The following is a 23,247-nucleotide window of genomic DNA, read 5'->3' on the forward strand; positions in this document are numbered from 1 at the left end:
CCACACATGTCCTACATAGTGAAGGCATTCACCTCCTTTTTTTTGCAGAACACTTTTTTGCAAAACACTTTTGTTTGTATCCCGACAAAGCAAAGCCTTTGAGCAAAAGGTTTTTTTGTCTCTCTTTAGCGAGCACTGAGAATAGACTCTGGCCTCCTGCTGCTGGGCATGAGTATCTCTTTATGTCCTGTTACCTTGGCCCCTATTTTAGTTATTCTCTTTAATTGGCAGATATTTGCAGGACATCATAAAAGAGTATGCACATATCAGATACATCTTCCTTTGAGGTGCCTTGTTACCTCTGCTATGGCTCTTTTGTTCCCTTTCTGTGTTGAGATCAAAGACCCACTGGAATGGAAATCCTGTGGTCTCTGCAATGCAATGCTTTACATGCACTGTTATGCCCAAGAGAAGATGCTAGCACACTTGCTAGATGCTTCCATGCCACAGCAACTCTCTTCGGTAATACTTTCTATAGTCATCATCATTTAGCAGCTTAATGAAGATTACTGGTCTGATTTTGAAGCAATTTAAATCTCAACAGTTTACACTGGCTTCTCCTGGATTAGTGGGTGCTCTTCCTGCAGGTAAATAAAAGAACCCATTTTTATATCCATACCTACTGATGTGCTTTAAACCTAGCCCATTATTTACACCAATGAGCAACATTTTCCTGCTCTCTACCCTGGTGAATGTGGAGTGTCTCTGCTGCTTGCACTCAGCAGCTGATCTGCAGCCTGACTGAGTGCTGTAACTGATACCAGCTCTGTGTTTGTGGTGCACCAGGAGATTCTCCTTTGGCACCTGCCCTCACAGTCACACATTTCACAGCAACCCTTCCAGTCCCTGCCAGCAGCAGTGCAGTTCTGATCAGTTCAGTTGGGGCCCATGACATTTCTTTAATTACCTTCTGGCAGCTTGTTACATCCTGGTGTCAGGACAGCTTTCTGGTGCAAACAGAATAAACTGAACTCAACATCCATTTCCCAATTCTTTACAAATCCTCCTTTCATCCAGTATCACCCCCACATTCTCTCTTAAACACAGCAAGTATTTAAAAAGTGAAATATTTGTTTTTCATCCCTGAGTGACAGAAAGCCAGCTTACCTACAGTACTGTCTTCAGAAATACAACTTTTCATGATTCTTCATCTCTTACAACATGATTTAAGGCCCTTACAGTTTTGAGTATCCTAATACTGCACTTTTACAGGAAAATGCATCACTTTGGAAGGATCCACATTTAAAATGTGCAAACAAAACCAACAAGACAAAACACTTGTTCAAACACCTTTTATTAGTTAAAAAAAAAAAAATTCCACAATGCCTAGAGATCCCAAGTGCCAGTGCACATGGATGCAAGACACAGATTTGTGAGTCCAACCAAAATATACAAAGCGACTTGGAGGCCAGGAGGGAGGCTGGGAAAGACACACAGCCCAGTACACACCTGCACATTACTTACAATTACAGGAGTCTGGCATACATATATTGTACAACTGTTTTATGAGGCAAGTGCAAGACTACAGAGCTGAATGTAGTTAGTCTATGGACAGTGGGATTCTCCTGTTGTGGTGTCAGCTAATACTTCCATGTATGCTCTTGGAATGGTCTCTTTTGAGCAAGAATTCCCTAACTTGATGTATCACCTTCAATTTCACCCTGTGAGAGAAGACAGATAAGAAAACAGGTAAATATTTCCAGTGGAAAACATATATAAATAAATTCAGGAGAAAAATCAATGCTGACTGTCACCACGCAAAACCCCACAAACAGCTAGAAAATAATGAGGACCATAGGTGATGCAGAAAATAAATGAATTATCCATTCCTTCTGGAAACCATACACTCTCCTGCTGTTAGGTTAGGGGTTAGGGGAAAACAAGGGTGTGAATTCATACGTGGTGGAAGTCAAGCTAATGTGGGGTTCCACTGGCAGGATTGTCCTGCTTTGTGCTCCTGGCTCTGCTCCTGCCTGACCCAGCCTGACATCAGCCCTGATGCAGCCATGCAGCCAGTGGAATTACAGGGCCCATTTCTGGGACTGGCTGGGGGAGGGTGGTAGATGAGACTTTGGGGAACTTTGGGGACCATGAAAACAGCCTGAGTTTCAGAAAGGCTGAAAACTGTGGGGTTTGGGTGCATGCAGTACTTGTGGAAGGGGCAGACAAAGGCCTTAACACTGAAATTGTAAAGGGAATACTACATGAGAAGAATTTGCCCCTGTTGTCCATGTTGGACAAAAAGAGCTGAATTTGGCCCAGAGACTAATGTTTGACCCAGGGCTTCAAAAGAACATTGCAGGTAGTACAGTTCAAAAATTAAATTAACTTAATTAAATACAGAAAAATCTATAGAAAACCCTAACTCGTTATCTAAATCTCTTCTAAAGCATGGCTACAAACAGGAAAAAGTTATTCCATGAAATGACAGAACTACAGGACAGCATTAACTTTTATATGTGAATTTACATCCACAAATCAACCCAGCAGTTTGCAATCTGTAAATCTGTTCCTTATGGAAAATTCCCAAGATAAGGAAGTGGCAAAAACAAGAACAGATGAGCTCAGGTTTTTGTCCAGTAACTCAGGGAAGTGAGAACAGTGATGGGCTCCTTGCATGGCAGTTATAGAACCGCGGGAGGCAAAGGGGAGATCCTGCCAGGGGGAAACCAGTAACCCAGCAAGACCCCCGGTGTGACACGGATAGCCCGGGGCAGCGGGGCTGTGGCAGCACTCACCTCTCCGCCAGCGCTTGCCGGGGCCCCCTCTCCCTCCACCCTGGGCTGCTCGGGTGGCTGCGGCGCTGCCAGGTCCTCCTGCCAAGTCACAAGCAAGATGTTTGTCCTTGCTGCCACATGCAGAGTCACTGCCCTAATCTTAGACAGACTGTGCAAGATGGGGCTGAGCGTTACACACGCAAGCAAAACAACAGCTTTAATAGATGGCAGATACTGCTTGAAATCCATTTTTGTCGTGCAGCTGGTTAGAGCAGATATCTATGAAAAAGCCAACTTAATTTCTTACAGCCTGGCTTAGGGTCTTTTTTGTACTGAAAATCAGATCTTTCTGTCACTAAGACCAGAGTTTTGATGTCTCCAGTGTGAAGAATTTGGGAGGAACAAATAAATTTATGTATAGTAAGGCTATACCCAGCCTTTCCTTGCACTGTCTTACCTAAGCACTCATTGCATAGACTAAAACTAATCGAAGATATAGCAGTACTGTGGTGCTGTTAATGTCATGCTTCAGATAAAATATCAGTATCAAAGGATGAGCTTTTCTTTTTGTTTGCATCCAAGCATTCACTGAAGTATTTTGGGCTCTTCTAGCTACTTGCCTACATCTTTCAGCTACCTCCCTATTCAAAGAAGAAGAGAAAAGGTTGCACTACCAGGCAATTACATTAAACACAATTTGGCTGCATGGGAAGAGAAGACAAAATCCTGACCTTACTGGATGTGCACAGGGGATGGACAGATAGCAGAAATTCAGCTGTGTGGAATCAGTCACTGAGAGCAGGGATACTCTCCCACATCTCCCAGAGATGGGACCTCTGTAGCCCAGCCCTAAATCACCAGAGAACTCAACTAAATTAGAAAACTTCTCTGTTCCCTTCAAGCACATGTTCCCAGCAGTTTCCCTTGAATGTCCGTCTTCCCACATGGAGTCAGGGCCACCACAGAGGAAACCAGAGACACATGTATTATAGAAAGGGAAAGTCAATGTTGCATGGAAGGCAAAGTTATGGATTTAACATTTTGGAAACTTAAGGCCACCACTTTGCTTGCTGTTGCTGCTGATGCAATGCAAATCAATGTCCCTGCCAAACCTACTGTAAACAGAACTTCATGCTCCATGTGTTTAGGGGACTCTACTTTTCCTTTTGACACAAGTCCTTACTTTCCTGTCCAGTCACAACTGTTCTCATCAGGAGGAGAGCATTCCTGCCATCCCTGCTGCTTTTTGGACTGGATTTGGAAAATAAAGGTAGTGTGAAGTAAAAAGGAAAAAGTAGATGGAGTTACATAAATACAGGGTAGAACCCATGAAAATTTAATCTGGAAATGGAACTTCAGATCCATTTGTGGCAGCAAGGGGAGCCAGGAGGTGGAAGCACTGCAAACCTGCTTGTGCTACCTATTGGCTTCCTGCTCTCCATGCAAGCTACTGTAAGATCAATTCACTGGAGACAGGAAATAGCCAAATATGAGCTGCAGCCCTGTACTGATGTCTGTCACAGATGGAGGCATTCCCTTCATCTCCCTGCTGGGACCAGAGCTAATTAGTCTGTTTATGGAGAGCATCATGTGCTGCTGTCTCCAGATGAGAAGCGTGATCATCTTTTCCTAAGGAACGTGCCCTCAATTTGCACTGCATTGGTGGCTGAAATGATTCTTGCTGGTACCAGCCTGAGCAAGCCCAGGTAACCAAATGACATCAAACTTGCACATCATGGAAGCCAGTTTCTCCTGCAGGGAGACCTGCAGCTCTTCAGGAGAGGCCACTGCTCTGATGGAGCCACTCAGCCACAGCCTGTTTGAAATGAGTCAACTCTCCTGCTGCCAGCAAACAGCTCACTATTCTGAATTTATGGATGCTCATTCAGCCTTAGGATCCAGCCTGTGGCTTTAAAGCACTTTACATTTGCATTTACATTACACTTTGCATATCTACACCTTAGAACTCAAGAGCGCATTAAGCCAAAGCAGGTAAATAGCTTCAAATTATAATTTGAAGTTTTACAAACAGCTTTTTGACTATTAGGTGGAAAAGAAAGAAATCTCCAATGCAAGCCACTGACAACAGCTGCAACAGCAGATGTTTCTTTCATTAGTGTTTTGCAGGTGCAATTTCACTAGCTGCTGTGTGAAATCATGAAGGTCAATCAAAGGCCACTGCCTAAGGTGCATTGGGAAAAGTGGAGAACAGCTCCCAGGAGCACAGGGACAGTGCACTCCATCTTTCTACAGGGTATGACCACCTATTGTTCCTGCAGGCAGGGAGCTCAGCTCTGGGAGATGTGGAAAGAGTCCTGGGAGAGGGACACCTTTCTCAGGATCACCCTTGGGACACTGTATCCGAGAGCAATGGGTGGGCTGGAGAATCCCTGTTCAGCTATTGTGCTGCTTGTTAGATCCCTTAGATCGTGCTGTCTGCCAAGACTGCTCCAGAAGGCTAAAAATCAACCATCTATTTTTAGAAAGGGAAGCAACTGAGTTTCTGGAGGGTGTTTCTAAACTGTGTTGGAGGAACCAGTACAATAGCAGGATGAAGAGGTGTCAGGCCGTGTTAGGGATGTCGCCTCACAGCCTTTTTCTCACGCGCTTCCACCCCGCCCGGAATAGGGAGCAGGAGATGAGGAAGGGCTGCATTCCTCAGCTGGGTGTTAGCTGGCTGGGGATTTCAGGGACTGCTCAGGAAGGCAATATACAGAGGAGGACCGTGTGGTGTAGGGGTCATCAACTGGGACAGAGACAAAAATTCCTGGGCACCAGCTGCAGCTATAACACTGACTCACAGAACAATGCTGAGCAAGAAAGAAGGAGGGAAAATCCAACTTCCCGAGGGGCAGCAGGAGTTTCGCCATTCCTGTCAGTGCTCATCTCCTCATTAAAAGGGGTAACATTTTCTAAGTAAAAGGCATGTTGAAACCATGAAGCAATTAGTAATGCTCCTCCTGCTTTTCAAGGGTGAGCTGAATGTTCCCCCTCAGAAATTATGTACTTTCTTAGAGAAAAGTATTTTAAATGAAAAAAAAATATTTAGTCTTTTAGGGGCCATTTTCTTCTAGTTTTTGGGGTGGGGGCAGTTGCATCTTTTTTTGCTAGAGAAGAAAGAAAAGTGAAGTACTTGAACATAATAGTTAAGTGAATCACAAGACTTCAGAATTCTTTCCAAGAATAGTACACAAATTTTTAAATACTTTGTGTGTTTAAAAATATGTTTTTAGGTAGAATATATATACCACAAAAGATTTATATGTGTATATATAATACAATATTTTGCTAAGGTTATATACAGCAGGTATATGTTCAGCTATCACTAATTAAAAACTACACAAATTAAGACCTGCCATTTATAAAAATATTCCCGTGAAATGCTAAAGGATCTTAAATAGACTGTACTATAGGCTTCTGGGTTTGGATATTTTAATAAGCCCAGAAATGCTGGAAGAAATTAATTACAGTTTAATTCTCTAGGTTTCTCATTTTCACAAGTTCCATGAAAATCCCTTTTTCAGCTCTTCAGCAATTGACTTGTCTGCTGTCTGAGTTCATATATAAAGTAGAATTTATACTTTTTATCTATATTATCTTACAGGCCAGTGGGAGTTTTGTTGCTGTCCCCAAATAATAAGATTGTTTACATCCAAATATCTTTCTTATATTACAGAGAAAACAGTCCAAATATTGGACTGTTATTATTAATATTGTTATTATTGTTATTATTATGCTGTAAAGCCAGAGAGGTTCACTGGCAGCCTAATCTGCTACAAATTTAGGAACCCTCAAAAGGACATCAGTTGCATAAGGTAGAGAGGTTCAGACTCCTGTAGTTCTCTTGACCTTGGGTGCTGGAGCAAACACGATGCTGCCTGGCAGCATCCCCAAACCACTCCCTAGGAAAGCCTCAGGCAGCTTGGCAGGTCCCATGGACGAGCTGTCCTGGACAGGTTTCAGGCTGAGTGTGCGCAGAGTGATGCCAACAGCTCTGACTAAGGGATCAACCCTTGACTAAAATGAGTGGACCCATGAACAGGACAGACAGACGGGCATGCAGGATTCCTGTCTTACTCTACAAATCCAGCTAGACTTTTTGGGTGGCTTTGTTTTTATCCAGCTCACAGCCAGACTCTCTGAGTGGCTCCTGTGACTGCTTATACAAATGATATTTAACGTATGGGATTGCTGGGGTACAGCCTTGAGCTATGAAGCACATCCATGGTCTTGTAGGCTTTAAGGCTTCACCAGTGCTACTAACTCAGCTATTTTGCATAGGAAAATGTCTGCTTGGATGCACAAATGAGACTGAGAGGGAAGCACAGAAAAGGAGCCTGTAAGCAGAATGCCCCCCTCCACAGCACTTTTAAAAAAACATCCTGTGCTCCATGAGCGGTGGATATTAGAGGATACCACTGGTATGCATCACTGCATCAACTAAGTACAGGGAAGTTTGAATAAAAAGGGGAACAAGTTTCAACTATCTATTCTACTTAATTGTTGGGTAGTTTGGCTGTTGATTTCCCGGCTCCTCCTGCTTAGCAGCTCTGCCCTTGGTGGCTTCTCAGATGCCCTTGGTGGCTCTCTCCTAGTGGGACTTGCCCAGCCCAATCCAACTTGAACAGGAAAGTCACTCAGTTTCTGCTTCTAATTCCTTCCGTGCGACAGACTGTCTTTGCATGGGAGGCACTGGAGGGTGTAAGTGAAGGGAATTAAGGCCATGAACAGCAGCCTTTCACATTCAAGATGTGCAGTTGTTATGAAAGAGATGAGCCATGGCGTGGGTGCGGCCCACGTGCTCCAGATCAGGTGTACAGAAACGCTGTGATCCAGCAAACGCACCCAGTGGTTGCACATAACTGACAAATGCACATTTAATTAATGGGGTGAAGTGAAAAAAAGATCAGACCAAATTCAAAGTGACAGAGTCATGAACTGACAACTAAACCATAAAAACTGACAGGACAAATAGATCTAAAGGGAAGATTTATGTGGAAGGTGGAGGGAAGCATCAGTTACTGGGGAAATTGTTCCAAACCCTGAGGGACATTTTGAGAGCATATGTAGGTACATGGGCTTGTTCCCAGCCACGTGGTGTCTGCATTGCAGCAAGCTCTGTGCTGTGTCATACAGATGAAAAACTAATCCTCTTCTAAGACAGGGATATTTAGTGGGTGGTTATCTCACTGGAATCTCTTAATGTCCACCCCTGGGATGGGCATGGGTGCAAAGCCACAGACAGAACACACCAATGACTGATTTCATTCCTTTCTGTATCAGAAAAATTGAGGAGGGTTTATAATCTCTTAATTTACAGATTTTTTTAGTTGATACTTAAAAACTCCCCCAAATGAGTCAATGCTTTCTTGTACTCAGCAGTGACCAGGTCAGTGCCAAAGCCCTACCAGGCAGTGTCAGCACAACTCAAGGAGGTTCTCATCTGGAGCTTGGCACCCCTCCATAGGTGTAGGGTTACTTCAGCCCCATTTCCTTCTGCATGGCTCTGAGTGCTTCCCCCAAGGACAGTAAGGAACAGCAGGCTGCCAGGGTGTCCACATTTCAGTGCCTGCCGTGATGCAACAAAGGGCTGGGCTCCTTCCCATGGCCAAAGTCACCATCTGATACACCTGCACCTCACGGCTATCCCGAGCAAAACTTAACCCAAACCCCTTAGAGTACCCCTCTCTTTCCTAATGTGTGCCTGCCACTGATCCCTGCTGTCAAAGGCACAGATTAAATGTCAACAAGCTCTCCACAATTGATATTAATACTGGAAATGGTCAGCTGGGGACATGCCTTCTAGGCCACTGGAGGACAGAGACCTGAGTCACCTCGAGCACTGCTCAGTGCCATACATTCACAGATCCCTGGCATTTTGAACAGCCCTTCTATAGCAGGGAACAACACTGGAGATAGTTGAAAACCCAAATAAGATGTTGGCAAGTGCTCTGTGCAATTAGAAAGAAGGAGGATTGTATGGAGCACAAACAAGTCTCAGGACTGAATGCAACTGGATGCTCTCTCAAACTTCTAGGGCTGAAATGCTTGTGATGATTCCAGAACTGCAGGATTATAACAGTGGATATTCACTGTTTAAACATTTAAAAGCTATACATTATCACTCTTAGTGTACCTCCAGTGGGTCTCCCACATGCATTACAGTGCCTGGTGCTGCTATTGACAAACTCTGAATGTATTTCCATGAGCAAATTGTGTAACACAATAGGAGCAGCTCTAGAGAGCCCAGCACAACTCCTTATACTCCTTTTAGGGCCCTCTCTCTGGAGCAGCTTTGGCTCCATGGCAATTATCCATTAGCAGTGGGGATGCGCTAGATGTGTGTTAGGATCAGAGATGCAAGATATATACCCTTATCTGTGATGCCTAACTCTGACACCCAAGAAAGCACTGAATTTCATATAGCACCATGGAGACAACTGTTAGAGTTAAGTAGAGAAACTGAAAATGTAAGTGTGTAAATTAGAAAGTTTTCTTAAGTCACTGGGTGAAAAAGTTAAAGTTTGGGGTTTAAACTAGTTTAGAGAACAGAAGACAAGATGGCGGATTTAGGGTGTTGTCTCTTGTCCTTCTTCTTTCTTCTTTATTTTCTTCTTCTAGAGGTTTTTGGGTATTAGTAGGTGGATAGAGAATGCTGCAGTGCAGCTCACAGGTGTTGGGTCATTGGGTCACTAAGAAAAATAATTTACTTGACATCTGTTAATTGGGTAAATAGACATATAAAAGACCTTGAAGAAGATCTTTGTTAGCCATTTTGTGCCTTTCTATCTTAGTGCACATAGCTCCTTGTACCTTGTATACATGTAATGCAGATAAGAGAAGACTAAACAACCAAATCCAAACAAGAGAAAACTGCCTCCCCCTCTCATCAATTTCAGTTCAAGGGGAGAAAGAACCTAACCACGAGTGCCCTATAGAGACAGATGTGCACATGGGGCTCAATCTTCTGTGTCTAGCTGCATCTAAAAGGTGTCTAGCTACATGCTAAAGTACGGTGAGTATGAATAAAAGATTTGCAGTCCTTAACTGAACTATACCAATAGAACAGATGAACCCTCTTGTCACAGAAACAAATGTTTTTCCTGACTTTTTTTCTCCTGTGATTTGCCTTGTTTTTCTCCTCCTGTTTTCAGTGTGCTGCCCACCTCTGCTGTTTGGCATGACACCATGATGCTGTATCCAAAGCAGTTTCCTGGCTCCATTTAGTCTGCCCTTTAGTATGTGGCACATCCTAATTTTTCATTTCTTAATCAATCTCCATTTTAAGTCTAAGCAATTGGACATCAATGAAGACATAAGAATAATATTTCAGATGCTCTCTGGAAAATCTGCACTGGTTTGAGCTCTGAAATAAGCTGTAAACTGTAGCTGTAGGTCTTTGAGGTGGGGTTCTCACTTAGGAAGAGGATTGCTGGAGGGGAGACAGTTCGCTATCTGCAGCAGGGATTCCTACCATCAGCAAATTCCTCATTCTCCTGGATCAATCACCTCATGGTCAGTCAAAAGGTAGGAAGGGGTATTCTGGCCCCATGGAATTAGGAACTGCTGTTCGCACTCCTGCAGCCTAACTGCTGTTCCCTGTGGGAATAGAGATTAAATTTGTCCCAATGGCTTAGCAGAACTCCTGTATCTGCCCTGTTCACATGCTTTCAGGAGGACATTTTGCGTCACTCGTAGCCGCTGTTCTCCTCTTTTGTTAGGCTATTCTCTCAGGATTTATATGCTGTGTAGAAGTTTTGTTTCACATCACAATGTGTTTATGTGCAGGTCAGGAAATTAATCAGCCGACTATCTGAACAATTAAAACAATTTTGGCTAGCCTGGCTTTGCTTTGATACTGGGTTTGGGTTTGTTGTGACTCATAAAGCTTTTGGGGCCATCAACAGCACTGATCACGCTCTCTGAAGAGAGGAAAAATGGGTTTACCAAAGAGCTGCCAAGTGTTGGCCTTGTGCTGTACAAATGGGTGCTGTTTGTTACCAAAGCATCTTCTCTAATGATCAACACTGCCTTCAACTAAGGAGCTCTTCTGCTCCTTCAAACGCCCCTTAATCCCCTCACTTGAAGAAGCCCCATTCATCAAATTAAGCTGGAGGACAGAAGATGCCTTGTCTGAAGCTGGCTTAATCCGTACACAAATTGGGTCACATGGCCTTTTATCAATAAGCACTTGGTTGTTGTCAAACCAGCAGGAAGCAGAGCATGAGGGTCAGGCTTTCTACTGGAACCAGGCTGTGCCTGACTTGCTGCTGCCCTCTGCTGCCTCCAGAGCTGCCGTGGCCAGGGCAAGCCTGTGCATCCCACAAACACAGCACAGGGGTGAGGCACTGTGCCTTCCCACTCTGCACATCCCTGAGCTATGACTCAGTCCAGATGCTCCCTGCAGCCCAGACACATTTCTACTCAAGTCCCTGGGCAAAATGCTTTTCTACATTCATAAGAAAATGGAGCGGCAGACTCTTGCCAGCAATGCCCACTGATGGGACAAGAGACAATAGGAACCAAGTGATTAATGTGTCCATCTGAACAGAAGAAAACAATTCTCTTTTTTCCCATGAGGGGTGTCAAACACTGGCATAGGTTGCCCAGGAATATTGTGGAGTCTCCTTCCATGGAGATATTCAAAACCCAGTGGGGCAGTGCTCTCTCACTGGCCCTAAGGGGTTTGGACTAGATGATCTCAAGGGGTCCCTTTCAAACTAAATGATTCTGTGACTATATTATGCATTATATGATATTATTAAGTGTTATACAAAAGCAGATATTGTTGAAAGCCTGTCATGAAATAAGTAAAGCCATCAGCTGTAAATGTTTGCAGGCAGTTTAAGTGTAATCCAAAGGCTCTTCTGTTCTGCCCATCACAGAAGAAAGAAACGCACCTTTTTTACAACTCCTGTAGTGGCCACGATGGTCTCTGCTCCTTCTACAGTCTTGTTTGCTACTGTGTTCACGCTGGCTACTACAGCTTCTCCCACCACACTGGCCTGCTCTTTGGTCTTCTCAGCAACTACAGTTTCAACAAAAGCAGAAAAGTCAGCAAACTAGACAATGCCAGAAGGCTGCCAAATTCCCTGGGATGACAAATTGATTGCATTGATGTAAAAGAAGAAATTAGCCCTGGTGCAGTCCTTGTTTGGATTTTTTAGATGAGATCATGTCTGAATTTAGATTGTGTATGTGAGGATTTTTGTCTGGCACAAACTGCTGCTTAGAAAGCAGCACTGCAGCCTGTCAGTCTTTGTGGGCAACTGGAGAACGAAAAATTCACAATTAGTCAGATACTAAGAGGCAACAGTGTAAATAAGGTATTTTGCATTGCAGACTGTGCATGACCTCTTCCAGGTTATCTTCTGTTTGTTTTAATACCCCCTGGCAGAAAAAAGCAATGGTTATGAAATTCTCCAGGTGGAAAGGATCATTTTCCTTCAGGACAGTCCATATGGCTTCTCTGCCTTGGAGTTGGGGATACCCTAGAAGGAACCCTTTGGGTCCTTGACTCTGCAGCTGCCTGGCAGGACTCTTTCAAAGACCACAGTTTTGGCCAGATGGGATCTGATGCAAGTAAATCCTCCCTGTGTGCTGGGCTGTGCACCTGACATTGTGAAATGTCTAAATTGCTGTGAATCATCCCAGTCTGCCAAGTAACCTTTGTTAGATTTTTTTCTGACTTACACTACTGATTAAATATTTTCTCCCATCTGTGTGCACTGCAAATGCCAGACCCTGAACCATAGCTCCTGGCAAGCAGCCCCCATTCAGGGGCTGGCAGTGGGAAGGTCAGGCAGATCAGCAGTGTCCCACAGAGACCTCCCACTTGGCAGGGGTGATGGCCTTCCCAAGAGGTCTGACAATCACCACAGATTTCCACATCCTTCTCGGGCTGTGCTCTTACCTGAGGTCACACTTTGCACTACGCCCTCCTTGGTCTTGGTGCCTGTGAAAGGAAACATAATCCATCAGTGCTGCCTGGAAATTACACCCAGATATCTGGACACAGATGGCTTCCTGCTCCGAGGAAGTGCAGCGGAGAGCTGAAGTGCTGCTGGTACCTCCTGCTCAGATACAAACCATTTGTAGAGTCAGAAAAGAGACCCTCCCCAGTAAAGCAAATGAGTACCTTTGTGTTGAGAGTTGGAGAGCTTCAACAGCAAATTCTCTGGAGATGCCTAGACCTGGAAAATCTTAATTTTGAAAAATTGTCCCTGCAATATTTCCAAAATGAGCAGTTGAGTGGTGGTAAAGCAACTTTAAGATAGTTGTAAAAATGACTGTAATTAAAATCACCTGGTAATATCTCACCTACTTCACTCCTGCAAGACAAGAAGCCACATCCATGTCTTTGGCCTTTCAGCCAGGATACTTGGCTGCAGTGGTCATTTAAAAGTCTCATTCTATACCACTGATAAAGACTCTAGAGAAACCTGAGACTGAATTTACAGAACTGCCTACTGCATACCTACTTACTAGATTCCCAGTTTGGTGCCTCAGCCTAGGCTGTAAGTGCCTGCTCACAGCAATACATAGAAAGCAGATGGTTTTATCTCAAATTATGAAAATACACCATATGTATGCTTATATTGTAATTTATCTTGCTGTTCTCAATGTAGAAAAGCTAACAGGATGTGAAGGCATTCAGTTTGCAACACAAACAGCCCTAAGGAATAATTAGTCTCTGTGATTTTTCTCCACGCTTGAAGTGACAAGCAATATATCCCTTCTACTTGATACTGCTGCAGATAAGTGAAATCAAATGGTACATCGTCAGCCTCCATGGTAGCTAGGAGCTTTACACATTAAAAAAATGAAGGATCAAATTTATCTCTCTTAGAACTTAAATAAACACAAGCCAAAATATTCCACTGGACCCACTTTACTGTATCTTGCAAATCATCTGCACCTATACAGGTTCTCTTCAGGTTTCCCATACTGATACAAAAGGATTTTGTTCATACTGAACAAAAGGATTTCTATGGCCAACTATCAAAATTATAATAATGGACAACAACCAGGCAGATTTTTGACTCCATCATAGTGGAGCATCCATGGGTGTGGTGGGAGAAACGAGCTACAAACCACAACTCATTCTCATTAACAGCCACAGAAGCAGAACAGGTGCAGTGCTGTGATAACAACAGGTCCAGCCCAGCTCTGCTGTGCCTGATACATGTTATTGTATTTTTGAATGTAATTCTCAATTGTTGATTTATTTTGGTGGTTGCAATGCTTGCCTGGGGCAGAACAAAACTGTTCTACTACAATATGCCCTCAACATTTCACTCCACCCTCCAAAACTGTCTTAGAAGTCAATAGATGAAATTTTTGTACCTTTAACTTGTTACTGCTGTAAACTGCAGCTCCTGGTGATGCACATGATACATGCGCACTGCTGTGAACTGGATTTAATAATGGTGTCCATGACACACAAATGTCTGCAGGAGGACAGCACTGAGCAGGGCAGGTGCAAGTCTCAAGCCATGAATGTGAGCCCCTGAATGGGCCAAACACCCAAGCTTCAATTCAGAAACTATTCTACTTCGTTTTCCCTCCCAGAACCATTCCAAGAAAAGACTGCCACAATATTGATGTGACATACAAGGCTGTCTTATATCAGACTCAGATGCTCAAGCTTAGCCCTTTGCTGGTTTTTGGTCAAACAGCAGTTGATAGGTAAGGCAAAGTACATCATCTGTACCAGCCTTTCATGCCTTTGCAGTTTTCCAGTAAATACACTTACTGAGACAAGAGCTGAACTTTGGTATGTTTTGTCCCATGTTTTTAAGGTGACTATCTGGGCTCAATTCTTTTATGGGGGAGGGGAGTAGGCAGGTGCTATATTTACAGATGGAAAATGATTCCAGAAAGGAGGGATGCAGATAGAGGGAAAACATCCGAATCCATTTCATGACAGAAGCAATGTCACTGGCAAGAGCCACTGCTGCAGCCTGGGGAGAGCTGGCCTCATCCTCCCAGCCCAGCCACACCCGATGACTCAGGCTCCCATCCATTATGCACCGCATGAAACCCGACCTTCCGGCGCACACTCCTGCCAGCAACCCGCATCTGTTGAATCAGAAAGCAATCACCTGATGCTCAATCTCGTTTCACTCATTAGTCCTTGCCTGCAGCTTCTGTACCCAGAATTAAAAGTTCATGCATCCTGCCTCTTCTGAGTGCCGTGAGTCATCAGCGAGAGCTTTGGGACTGCCAGGGTGGGACCGAGGTGGTGGAGTGCTATGCCCTGGGAGAAGTTCTAGACCAGAAAGGGATATTTTGATGTGCATTAAGTCCTGCAGGAATCACTCAGCTTAAATACAGCTCGGTGTATTGGGGCTTTCTGCAGCACACACGGCTGAAAATCATTCTGGAAAACTAGAAGTGCATTCTTTGTTGAGGCTTTCTGAACCATAGCATTACACAGTACTAATGACTCAATACTCTGATGTGGCTTTTCATTAATTTCATTAATTAACTTCAGCATCACTAACACCCCTATTCAAACCAAATTAAAAGAGACAGCCCACTGAACCAACTGCTGGATCCCCACTAACCACGCAGGGATCTCCTGACACTTGAGCACACTCAGAGGCTGTGAGAATTTGGAGAGCAGATGGTGATTTCACCAAGGGCAAAGGTGACCCATGATACAGGATTTCTCCCTCTCTTTTTGTGCGTTCTCTTCCCTACATGACCGGTTCAGCAAGGCCGGCAGCAGGGCAGGAGCACCGCATTGCAGGCTCAACACAGGAGGGAGGCATCTCCTGCTCTGCCATGGGCTCTGGGAGCTGAACCTGTATGGATCAGAGAGGTGGCCACAGTGTCCCAGTGATGCTGTTCAGACAGATGCCTCTGAGTGAGCATTATTTTCTTCTCCTGGGTAGCAGCAAGCGACTCACCAGATGTCGTGGTTATGCCCAGACATTTGGAATCCTCCCCTGAGAGTCAGCAATGAATTAACACAAACCTGAATAAAAGTCAGGGATCCACTTCATCCATCCTAGGCCCTGGGGATTTTGCTCTCTTTCCTAAAGTTCTCAAAAGATCCTTGAGGTTCAATACATTTTTATTCTTTCCTAGCATCCAAAAATTCAAGTCTCATCACCTAATGCTCTAGATGAAGCTGCTGGGATAGGGCTCTGCAAGGGAAGAAGTAAGGAAGGAACAGTTCAAGTCTCTGATTTACTCTTTAAGTGGCACAGAACGACAAAAGGCAGCATGAACAACATACTAATCATTCCGCTTTGAACCAATATACCACACCTCCACCTTCTCTGGCTATACAAAACCCCCATTTTCTGAGCTAATCAGCATCTGTTCTTTACTTTTCCTGCCTGTGAAAGACTGAATTTTCCCTAAAGGGCTCAGCTTCCCAACAGGAACTGAATCAGGTCAAGGCAAAGCCGTGTCCAGTGCATGACAGGGCAGGAACCAGCAGTATACCAACAAACCAAACCAAGAAAAGGAGAAATCCTCACCTTGTTCCTTATTTGATACTTATTCAGAGATTAAGGTTTCAAGGCTTTTAGTTTTAGGCTCATAGAAAACTTCATTGAAAAGGTTAGAATCTCCTAAAGAGACCTCTTGGCTTTGCAACAATGAAAACCAGGTCACAGTATGGAGCTGCACAACGTGACTGAACAGAGATATGAAAAAATATGTATAAAAACTCTGAATAACCCTGACAGAACTCAGATCTGGAAGCAGGTGGAGCAGTAATGATGCCACAATGTGACACCCACATGTGACATTTCTTAGACTGGTGTTTCACTTACTGTAGTTAGTTTAGTTGTTTACAGGGATGCTGCTTACCTTTCAAGATAAAGACATTACCAGACCTGCTACATACAAATTTTATATTTAATTTGTAACATACAAATATATTTATGTAGCCATTGGCAATAGAGCAGTTTTAAATATAGTACATAAATACAGCTGTGGATGTTGCAGTATGACAGCAGGAAGAGCCTTGCATGTAAACTTTTCTACAAAAAGAAACACTCCCACATCCAGTAAAATAAAGAGCTGTGTGAAATGCAGTAATCAGCAGTGAGATAATCAGTCTTGGGAACCTAAGACTCTTTAGTTTGTATTATATGGAATATCTGACCATCCAGCCATATAATTGCATGTGCTAGATAAGTGGAGATAGTGGGTTTTGAGGGTGACCTTGAAAGGGGAGGTTTCAGCCCATTAACTGTGAAAGAGGTCTCTAGGCAGGACATCAGGCACGCTGTTTTCCAGATCCTATTCTTTGGGCAAAAGGAATTTGGGCGTCTCTTGTAAAGCAAGATTAATGTGTGCATGGGCAACGAAAGAGGTCGGTGAACAGGACAAGGATTTCAGGACAAACCCATTTGTTTGTGGGGAAACAGATGCATCCTGCAATCCCCTAACCCTGGCTCCTCTCAGGAGCCTCCTCAGTGAGCCTCTCTCAGTGTGGAGATGAGGCAGAGACCAGCAGCACTCACTTGCCTGAAGAGTGCCTGACTCACCCTGCAATCAATCAGTGAATAGTCAAACAAACCTTACACCTGAGCATCTGCTCCTTAACACCATTCTGCTTTCCCTGAACTAGTAGTGGTTTCTATGTCTAACCTGGGGAAACTGAGGCACGGGGAGGTTGTGGAACCCCAGGTTTACACAGCAACTCTGCAGAGCTCAGGATCTTATCTGGACTATCCTGCTAGTCACTCCCAAGCTTCAGCCACAATGCCACTTCCCCAGACTTTCTCAGAGACAATCTATGCAGCAGTTCATGCTCATCAAAAGTAAATCAAAACTAGTTCTCTCTTACCTACATACATTACCCCTTCTTTGGTCTTCTCTGCAGCCTCTGTCACTCCCTGCTTGGTCTTTTCTGCAGCAGCCACCACACCTTCTTTAGCAATGGAGAAACCTTTCTTAAAAACATCCATTCTTGTTGCTTGTTAGGGTATTAATCTGGGATGATCTGAATGAGGGAGCAAAAGCAGCAAAAAGCACCTCAAGGCTGGGACTGCGAGATGCAGCCTTGCCCTCGGCAGATACTCAGCTTCTCTGGCAGGCTCTGCCTTTGCTCTTCCTCCTGTGCTGGATGAAGGCAGTGTGGCAAAGCTCACAGCCCTCGCTGGCTCTTATTGATGAAGTGTGCTGCAGTGTAGCCAATGCCCGTGTACAGCTGATACTGAAATATTAATGATACAGATCTGCTTGGGCAGCTTTAAGAAGGGAGGGGGAGAGGAGGACAACGACAGCAGTAGGTAAGGAGCTGTCTGGAGAATTTCCAGAAAGACAGAGCTTTTAGAATATGCTGCAATGCTCTCAGTGAAGGATGGTCTCAGTGAAGAGGGAGACTTCAGCAGGAGAGCTGAGTTCCTGGAAGAGCATCTTCCTGAGACTGCAGCAGGAACCAAACACCAGCTCTCCTGGGCCCCAGAGGGTGGGGAGCACGTAATGCTGACAGCATTTGTAGCAAACAAACAGGGTCAAGCTTTCTTGGTCTGGCAGTTACCAGAACCCAGTCTGCACAAAATGATAACAAGAACATTATTTCTAATAAATCCTGAGAAAAAGGGAACCAGCTACAGCTTGGTGCTCAGGTGAAGCGAGCTTGAGGTCCCACCTGCTATGTTTGTCAAGTGTGAAGTCATTCTGTACAAATTGTGAGGTTTGCTCAGCTGTACATCCCATTATAACAGTTCATTTCTGAAAAATCAGACGCCTGTTGGGGGAAATCCTGTTTCCTATTTGTTTCTCTGAGTTGCTGTAGACAGAGCCCTGCTCCGTCACCGCAGAGTGAGACAACATCTCACACCAAACACCATCCCTCACGTCAGAGCTGGTGCTGCAGAGCACAGCAGGGCAAGAATTGCCAGCACAGAACTGACTGGGGAAATCTTACAGAGGATCCATCCAGCCTCAAGGCCTGCCTAGGAAAAAATACGAAAACATGATCATTAATCACAGTAGGATATCCTAATGCACGTGCTGTTAAACTCAGGTTAAAGTGTTTTCTGAAGTAGATCCTAAGTGGCCCAAATCAGCTATTGCCCCATCAGCAAAATTAAGTTCAGTGCTAGCTGTGAAAGCAATTGCTGGTGCAGCAAGGTGATTTTTAATTTATTTTTTTTAATAGTGCCAGATGTGAAACTATGGAAGTCACATTGCATCAGCCTCTGGGCCCAAATCATGACCTGCTTTGGCTGTTTCTCCTCTCCAGGCAAACAGAATATGAAATTCAGAGGCTGAGTTGCATTTTGGAAAGATAGCACACCACAATGTCATCAAGTGCAGTGATCTGCAAGCCACTGCTGCCACAAGTTATCAGCCTGGAAGTGTCAGATGGGGAATGACTACACAGAAAAAACTCTGAACACAAAATTTTGTATCTGTATGTACATGCAGACATGTACACAAACATAGTTCTTACTGTGGAACTAAGAATAATTCTTCAGTTTTTGGAAGTGTTTTTTTTTTTACCCCACACTGGAATTATTGAAAAGCTGTTGATCTGGGAAATAACATATACAGCTTTTAATCATTTTCTCACAAATAATTCTCCTTACTTATAAATGAAGAACAAATTTCCATCTGAACATAAAGGAGCCAAATCTCTGTCAGACTAATGAATTTATCAATTGTTAATCTTTAAAAGTGCAGGAATCAGAGGAAGGCCAGCACAGCATACCAATTATTATAGGATCTCACATAGCTACATAATGTTGCAGCAAGAAGTAGAAAAGGTTTTTCTTATCATCTGTCAAAATTCCCCCTAGGTGGTTGTTGCTATGGCTGGTGCTCCTTCCTGCTCCCAAAGTGCAGGAATCTTCAGATTGAAGATATCTGCACCTTACTGTGCCATACAACAGTGGTTTAACCTTGCTGCTCCTGGAGCCAGTCCCAAAACTGCCATTGATTTCACCAGGCACAAGCAGGAGTCTTGTTTTAACTACATTTGTTTTAAAAAAAAGAATTTACTATCTTTGGGAATTGCTCCAGGGCCTATTTACTTTTTCACCAGGCTTTCAAAGACCATTAAAGCAGAGCACAGACATTCCCAGGGTTCTGAGTTTTACTGGTATTTTCAGGAGAACACCAAGGCTGATAAGGCTGAGTGAGAATATATCTTGATTTCGTTCAGCTATTGTTCTGTCATTGTGATTTGTACAATTCAATTTTATGTATTTTGCATTGCTATAAAAGGTAACAAATGCATGAAATACCAAACCATCCTGGGATGTGAAACATGAATCATCACCAGATTGAATTAGCCAATACTCAAGTGGGATACTCCTTTCCTGCCTTCTCCTGTCCCGATGACCTTGAGAAAGGGCTCACAAGACACATTTCAATGCTGTTGGATCCCTCCCAGCCAGCAGGCAGTTTGCACAGGCATTGTTTTACCTCGAAACCTTTTTAGGAAAGCTCTGGACTCAAGACAACATCGTAGGCAAGCATCCATAATGGCTCCTCAATGTTTGCCACCTGCAGGTGACTGCAGGATCCTTCTACTCAAAGCAGAGGATTCAGTTCCAGCTTGTTGCCAATCCTACTTCAGACAAAACTAACAACAGAGTTAACACAAGCTCCCTTCACTTTAAGATTTTGCTAGGGACTTAACTTTCTGCCTGGTAAGGTTTCCCCCTTTGTATCAGGTAAGATAATCAGCAGCTAAAGAGAAAGGCTTCCAGCAGGCAATTCAGAGACCCCAAGCTCCTATCTCCCCTGGCATCAACCTCTTTTCCTCTGTTTTCTGCCTTGCAACACTAGGAAAAGCCAGTTAAGCTGTATCACTGTAAACAAATCTGTATCTAAAAAACATTTGGCTGATTTGCATAATACCAAAAGTTAGCTGATCTCTGTAATACTAAAAGAAAGTCTTGTCTTAAGTTGTGCAATGACAAACCATCCACTTGCTCTTCATTTAAAGTTTGAATTCTGGCTGCTCAGACCTGACCATTGAGCCTCTTACTGGATAACAGCAGAGTTTCTTGAAACTGCCCCTGAAAGGAACAGTTCCCCACCTCTCACGGGCCTCCACCACCCGGGTGTTGGTGGCTGACACCACCAACAAGCAGGTCTCTGCAACGTCTGCCAGCAATTCTGGAATATGGGCAAGAGAATTCTAACTTGAGTCTACCTATTCCCAAAGCACTGATGCAAGGCAAAGAAAAGAATGCAAAGCAGAAATCAACATTCCCTCTCCTCTACTGTCTTATTCTTTGTGCCTGCAACAGATTAAACAGGATTTTACTTAATTTGGGTCTCTTCCTTCTTGAATTTTCCCAGTTGCAAGCTGCTCCACCCACAAAGCCTTAACCTTGTCCTTTAACAATGAACTTATGCTGGAGACTAACAGCTGACAAAGTCATTTTGCTGGATGAAAGGAGTGTGATTATGACCAAATCTATTGAAATTCTATTGAAGTATTTAAATTGTATATGATATTGTTTGAAAGACAGGTAAGGAAAGACAGACTGCTTTTGTGGCTGGTAAATTTCCTTCGTTCAGGAAGTTTTTTTTATGAAGAATATTAACATTAACAGGATTGAACCTTGCTATATATAAACAGAAATCCTTCCTCTGTCTCTCCACTTATGAAAACTTCAAAATGCAGAAAGGAGAACTGTCACAGATCCGTCATTTCCATGCCCTAATGAAAACAAGCAGTTGTCTGACATCCTTTGGCAAACAGTTTAGGATTTGAATCCCTGCATGTACGTTTGCATAGGTAATGAGCTAATTTCCTTAGCCAGAGAATGAATAACCCAGGGACAAGCCATTTTTCAGGAACACACACAGGGATGAGCCACATGGAGTGCACAGAGTGCTGCCAGTAGAGCAATCTTCCGTGACTGATCTCTGCTGTCGAATACCACTGATAGCTTTTGAACAAACCATTAAAAATACAGGCAACAAAAATTCATCTTCTCCCCATGATGGATAGACCAGCAAAAAGAATAACTCTCTAGCCCTGCAGTCCCCTCCTGACTCTTTTCCCCGTGCTCTCTTCCCCCAGAGCAGCTGCACACGCATGAGCGCAAATCGGCAGCGGGCAAGGGATGAGACAGCATTTTCCAGATCTAAATCCCAGAGCCTAATGAGAAGTTATCCCCTTGCTGTGCAGCTATGAAATAAACTGTCTTCCTAGACATAAAACCCTTTCATTTATTCAGTGTGCTTCAGAGATTCGGAACTGGGATATATGAATCTAAAGCAACACCTGCTTTCCATCTTTCCTTGCTTTTTTAAACATTTTTTCAAGGTTTTTTTTTTTTCCTTTTAAATAGACAGATTCAGAATTTAAGTCTGCAATTAAGAGCATCACAGAGTAGGGAGTGAATCTGGAAAGACAGAAGAGAAACAAACAAATCCATGAGAATCTATTAAGTGAAAACTGAATTTCGAAGGGTTGTTTCTCCAGAGACATGCTGACTGGAACAGCCAGCGCATTTGCTTCCCAAGTACGGCCAAGCCATTTATGGGATCAGCCATTGATCAAACGCAGTGTTTGGCACTGTTTACTCTGAGGTTCCCCACCTCCTATCCAGATGTAGCTTCAGGGCTCTGACCCTAAACAAGAGGAAAGGGGCCAAGATAAGATTTTGCACCTTAAGCAGATTACCCAGGAGACAGTGCTGGCATTTGATGACTTGGTTATGGAATTGCAAACAGGACACTGAATTCTCAGGGTGGGCAACATCAGAGAGCATTAAGAGCTGTGTTTAATGGAAGTGGTTAGAGTTACCAGACAAGGCAAGAGCAGTCCTGACACTTATTGGCAAGATCCCAGGGCATTAGTGATCGATCTGGTATAACTGGCAATATCAACTCTTTAAAGACTAGCTTGAAGTCTGAAGAATAGTTTGAACACTTTGAGGAAGAACTTCTCAGGAATACTTAAAGAAGAAGTATTTTCATGAATAAGAGCAGAGAGGGAAAAAAAGGCCACTAGTGACTGGGGACGAAGAGTGGAGGAACAATGTCTTTGGCTAGCTGTTCTTAGAACCAGTAGAAACCTGTGAGAGCTACAAGGGCATCTCCAAACATCCCCACACCACTATTAGTATAACATCACTTACTGAATGGGTTTCAAATATATTTTTGGAGTAACACTTCACAATAACACTTTCCCAGTAATTTTCCAAACTATCTTTTAAATTGATTTAACTCAGTCATTTTTTCATTAGAGCAGTGGTACCCAGCTCTGTAATGCACACCAACACTCAACTAGGCAACTGAAGAGTGACTAAATATCTATTGATGTTAGCTGGTGCACATCTAGAAGTGGGTGCACTCCTAGAAGACACTGACCTCAGAAAGCAATGAGCAGGTTGTTACAGCAAATATATGTCTGTTTTCCCTGGTTCCATGCTGAGGTAACAGCACACAAAAACAAACAAACAAACAAGGCAAAGTTGTGATGTATCTCATTCCTGAGTAGGTACACTCCTCATACTTATTCCTCTAGAGACATAAAAGAAACCTTACAGCTCAATCTGCCAGCAAATCTCATATTTTGAACCAACAGTAT

The 23,247-nt window shown here is 43.6% G+C and overlaps 1 protein-coding gene and 1 long non-coding RNA gene across 2 annotated transcripts; one reads left to right on the plus strand and one right to left on the minus strand.

The window, feature by feature from the left end:
* Positions 1 to 1,277: 1,277 nt before the first annotated feature.
* Positions 1,278 to 17,988, minus strand: SNCG (synuclein gamma). Its single transcript, XM_023930286.2, has 5 exons — positions 17,530 to 17,988; positions 12,631 to 12,672; positions 11,618 to 11,745; positions 2,739 to 2,816; positions 1,278 to 1,661 (listed from the first exon to the last, which is right to left on the minus strand). The coding sequence occupies exons 1-5, from the start codon at positions 17,648 to 17,650 to the stop codon at positions 1,632 to 1,634; spliced, it is 399 nt and encodes a 132-aa protein (XP_023786054.2). The 5' UTR covers positions 17,651 to 17,988; the 3' UTR covers positions 1,278 to 1,631.
* On the plus strand, positions 8,304 to 13,602 carry LOC111931581 (uncharacterized). Its single transcript, XR_002865666.2, has 3 exons — positions 8,304 to 9,187; positions 9,617 to 9,732; positions 9,872 to 13,602. It is a non-coding gene; the product is annotated as an uncharacterized LOC111931581 (long non-coding RNA).
* Positions 17,989 to 23,247: the final 5,259 nt, after the last annotated feature.

The sequence above is a fragment of the Cyanistes caeruleus genome, chromosome 8, assembly GCF_971803275.1.
Source record: "Cyanistes caeruleus chromosome 8, bCyaCae1.hap1.1, whole genome shotgun sequence".
NCBI classification, from domain to species: domain Eukaryota; kingdom Metazoa; phylum Chordata; class Aves; order Passeriformes; family Paridae; genus Cyanistes; species Cyanistes caeruleus.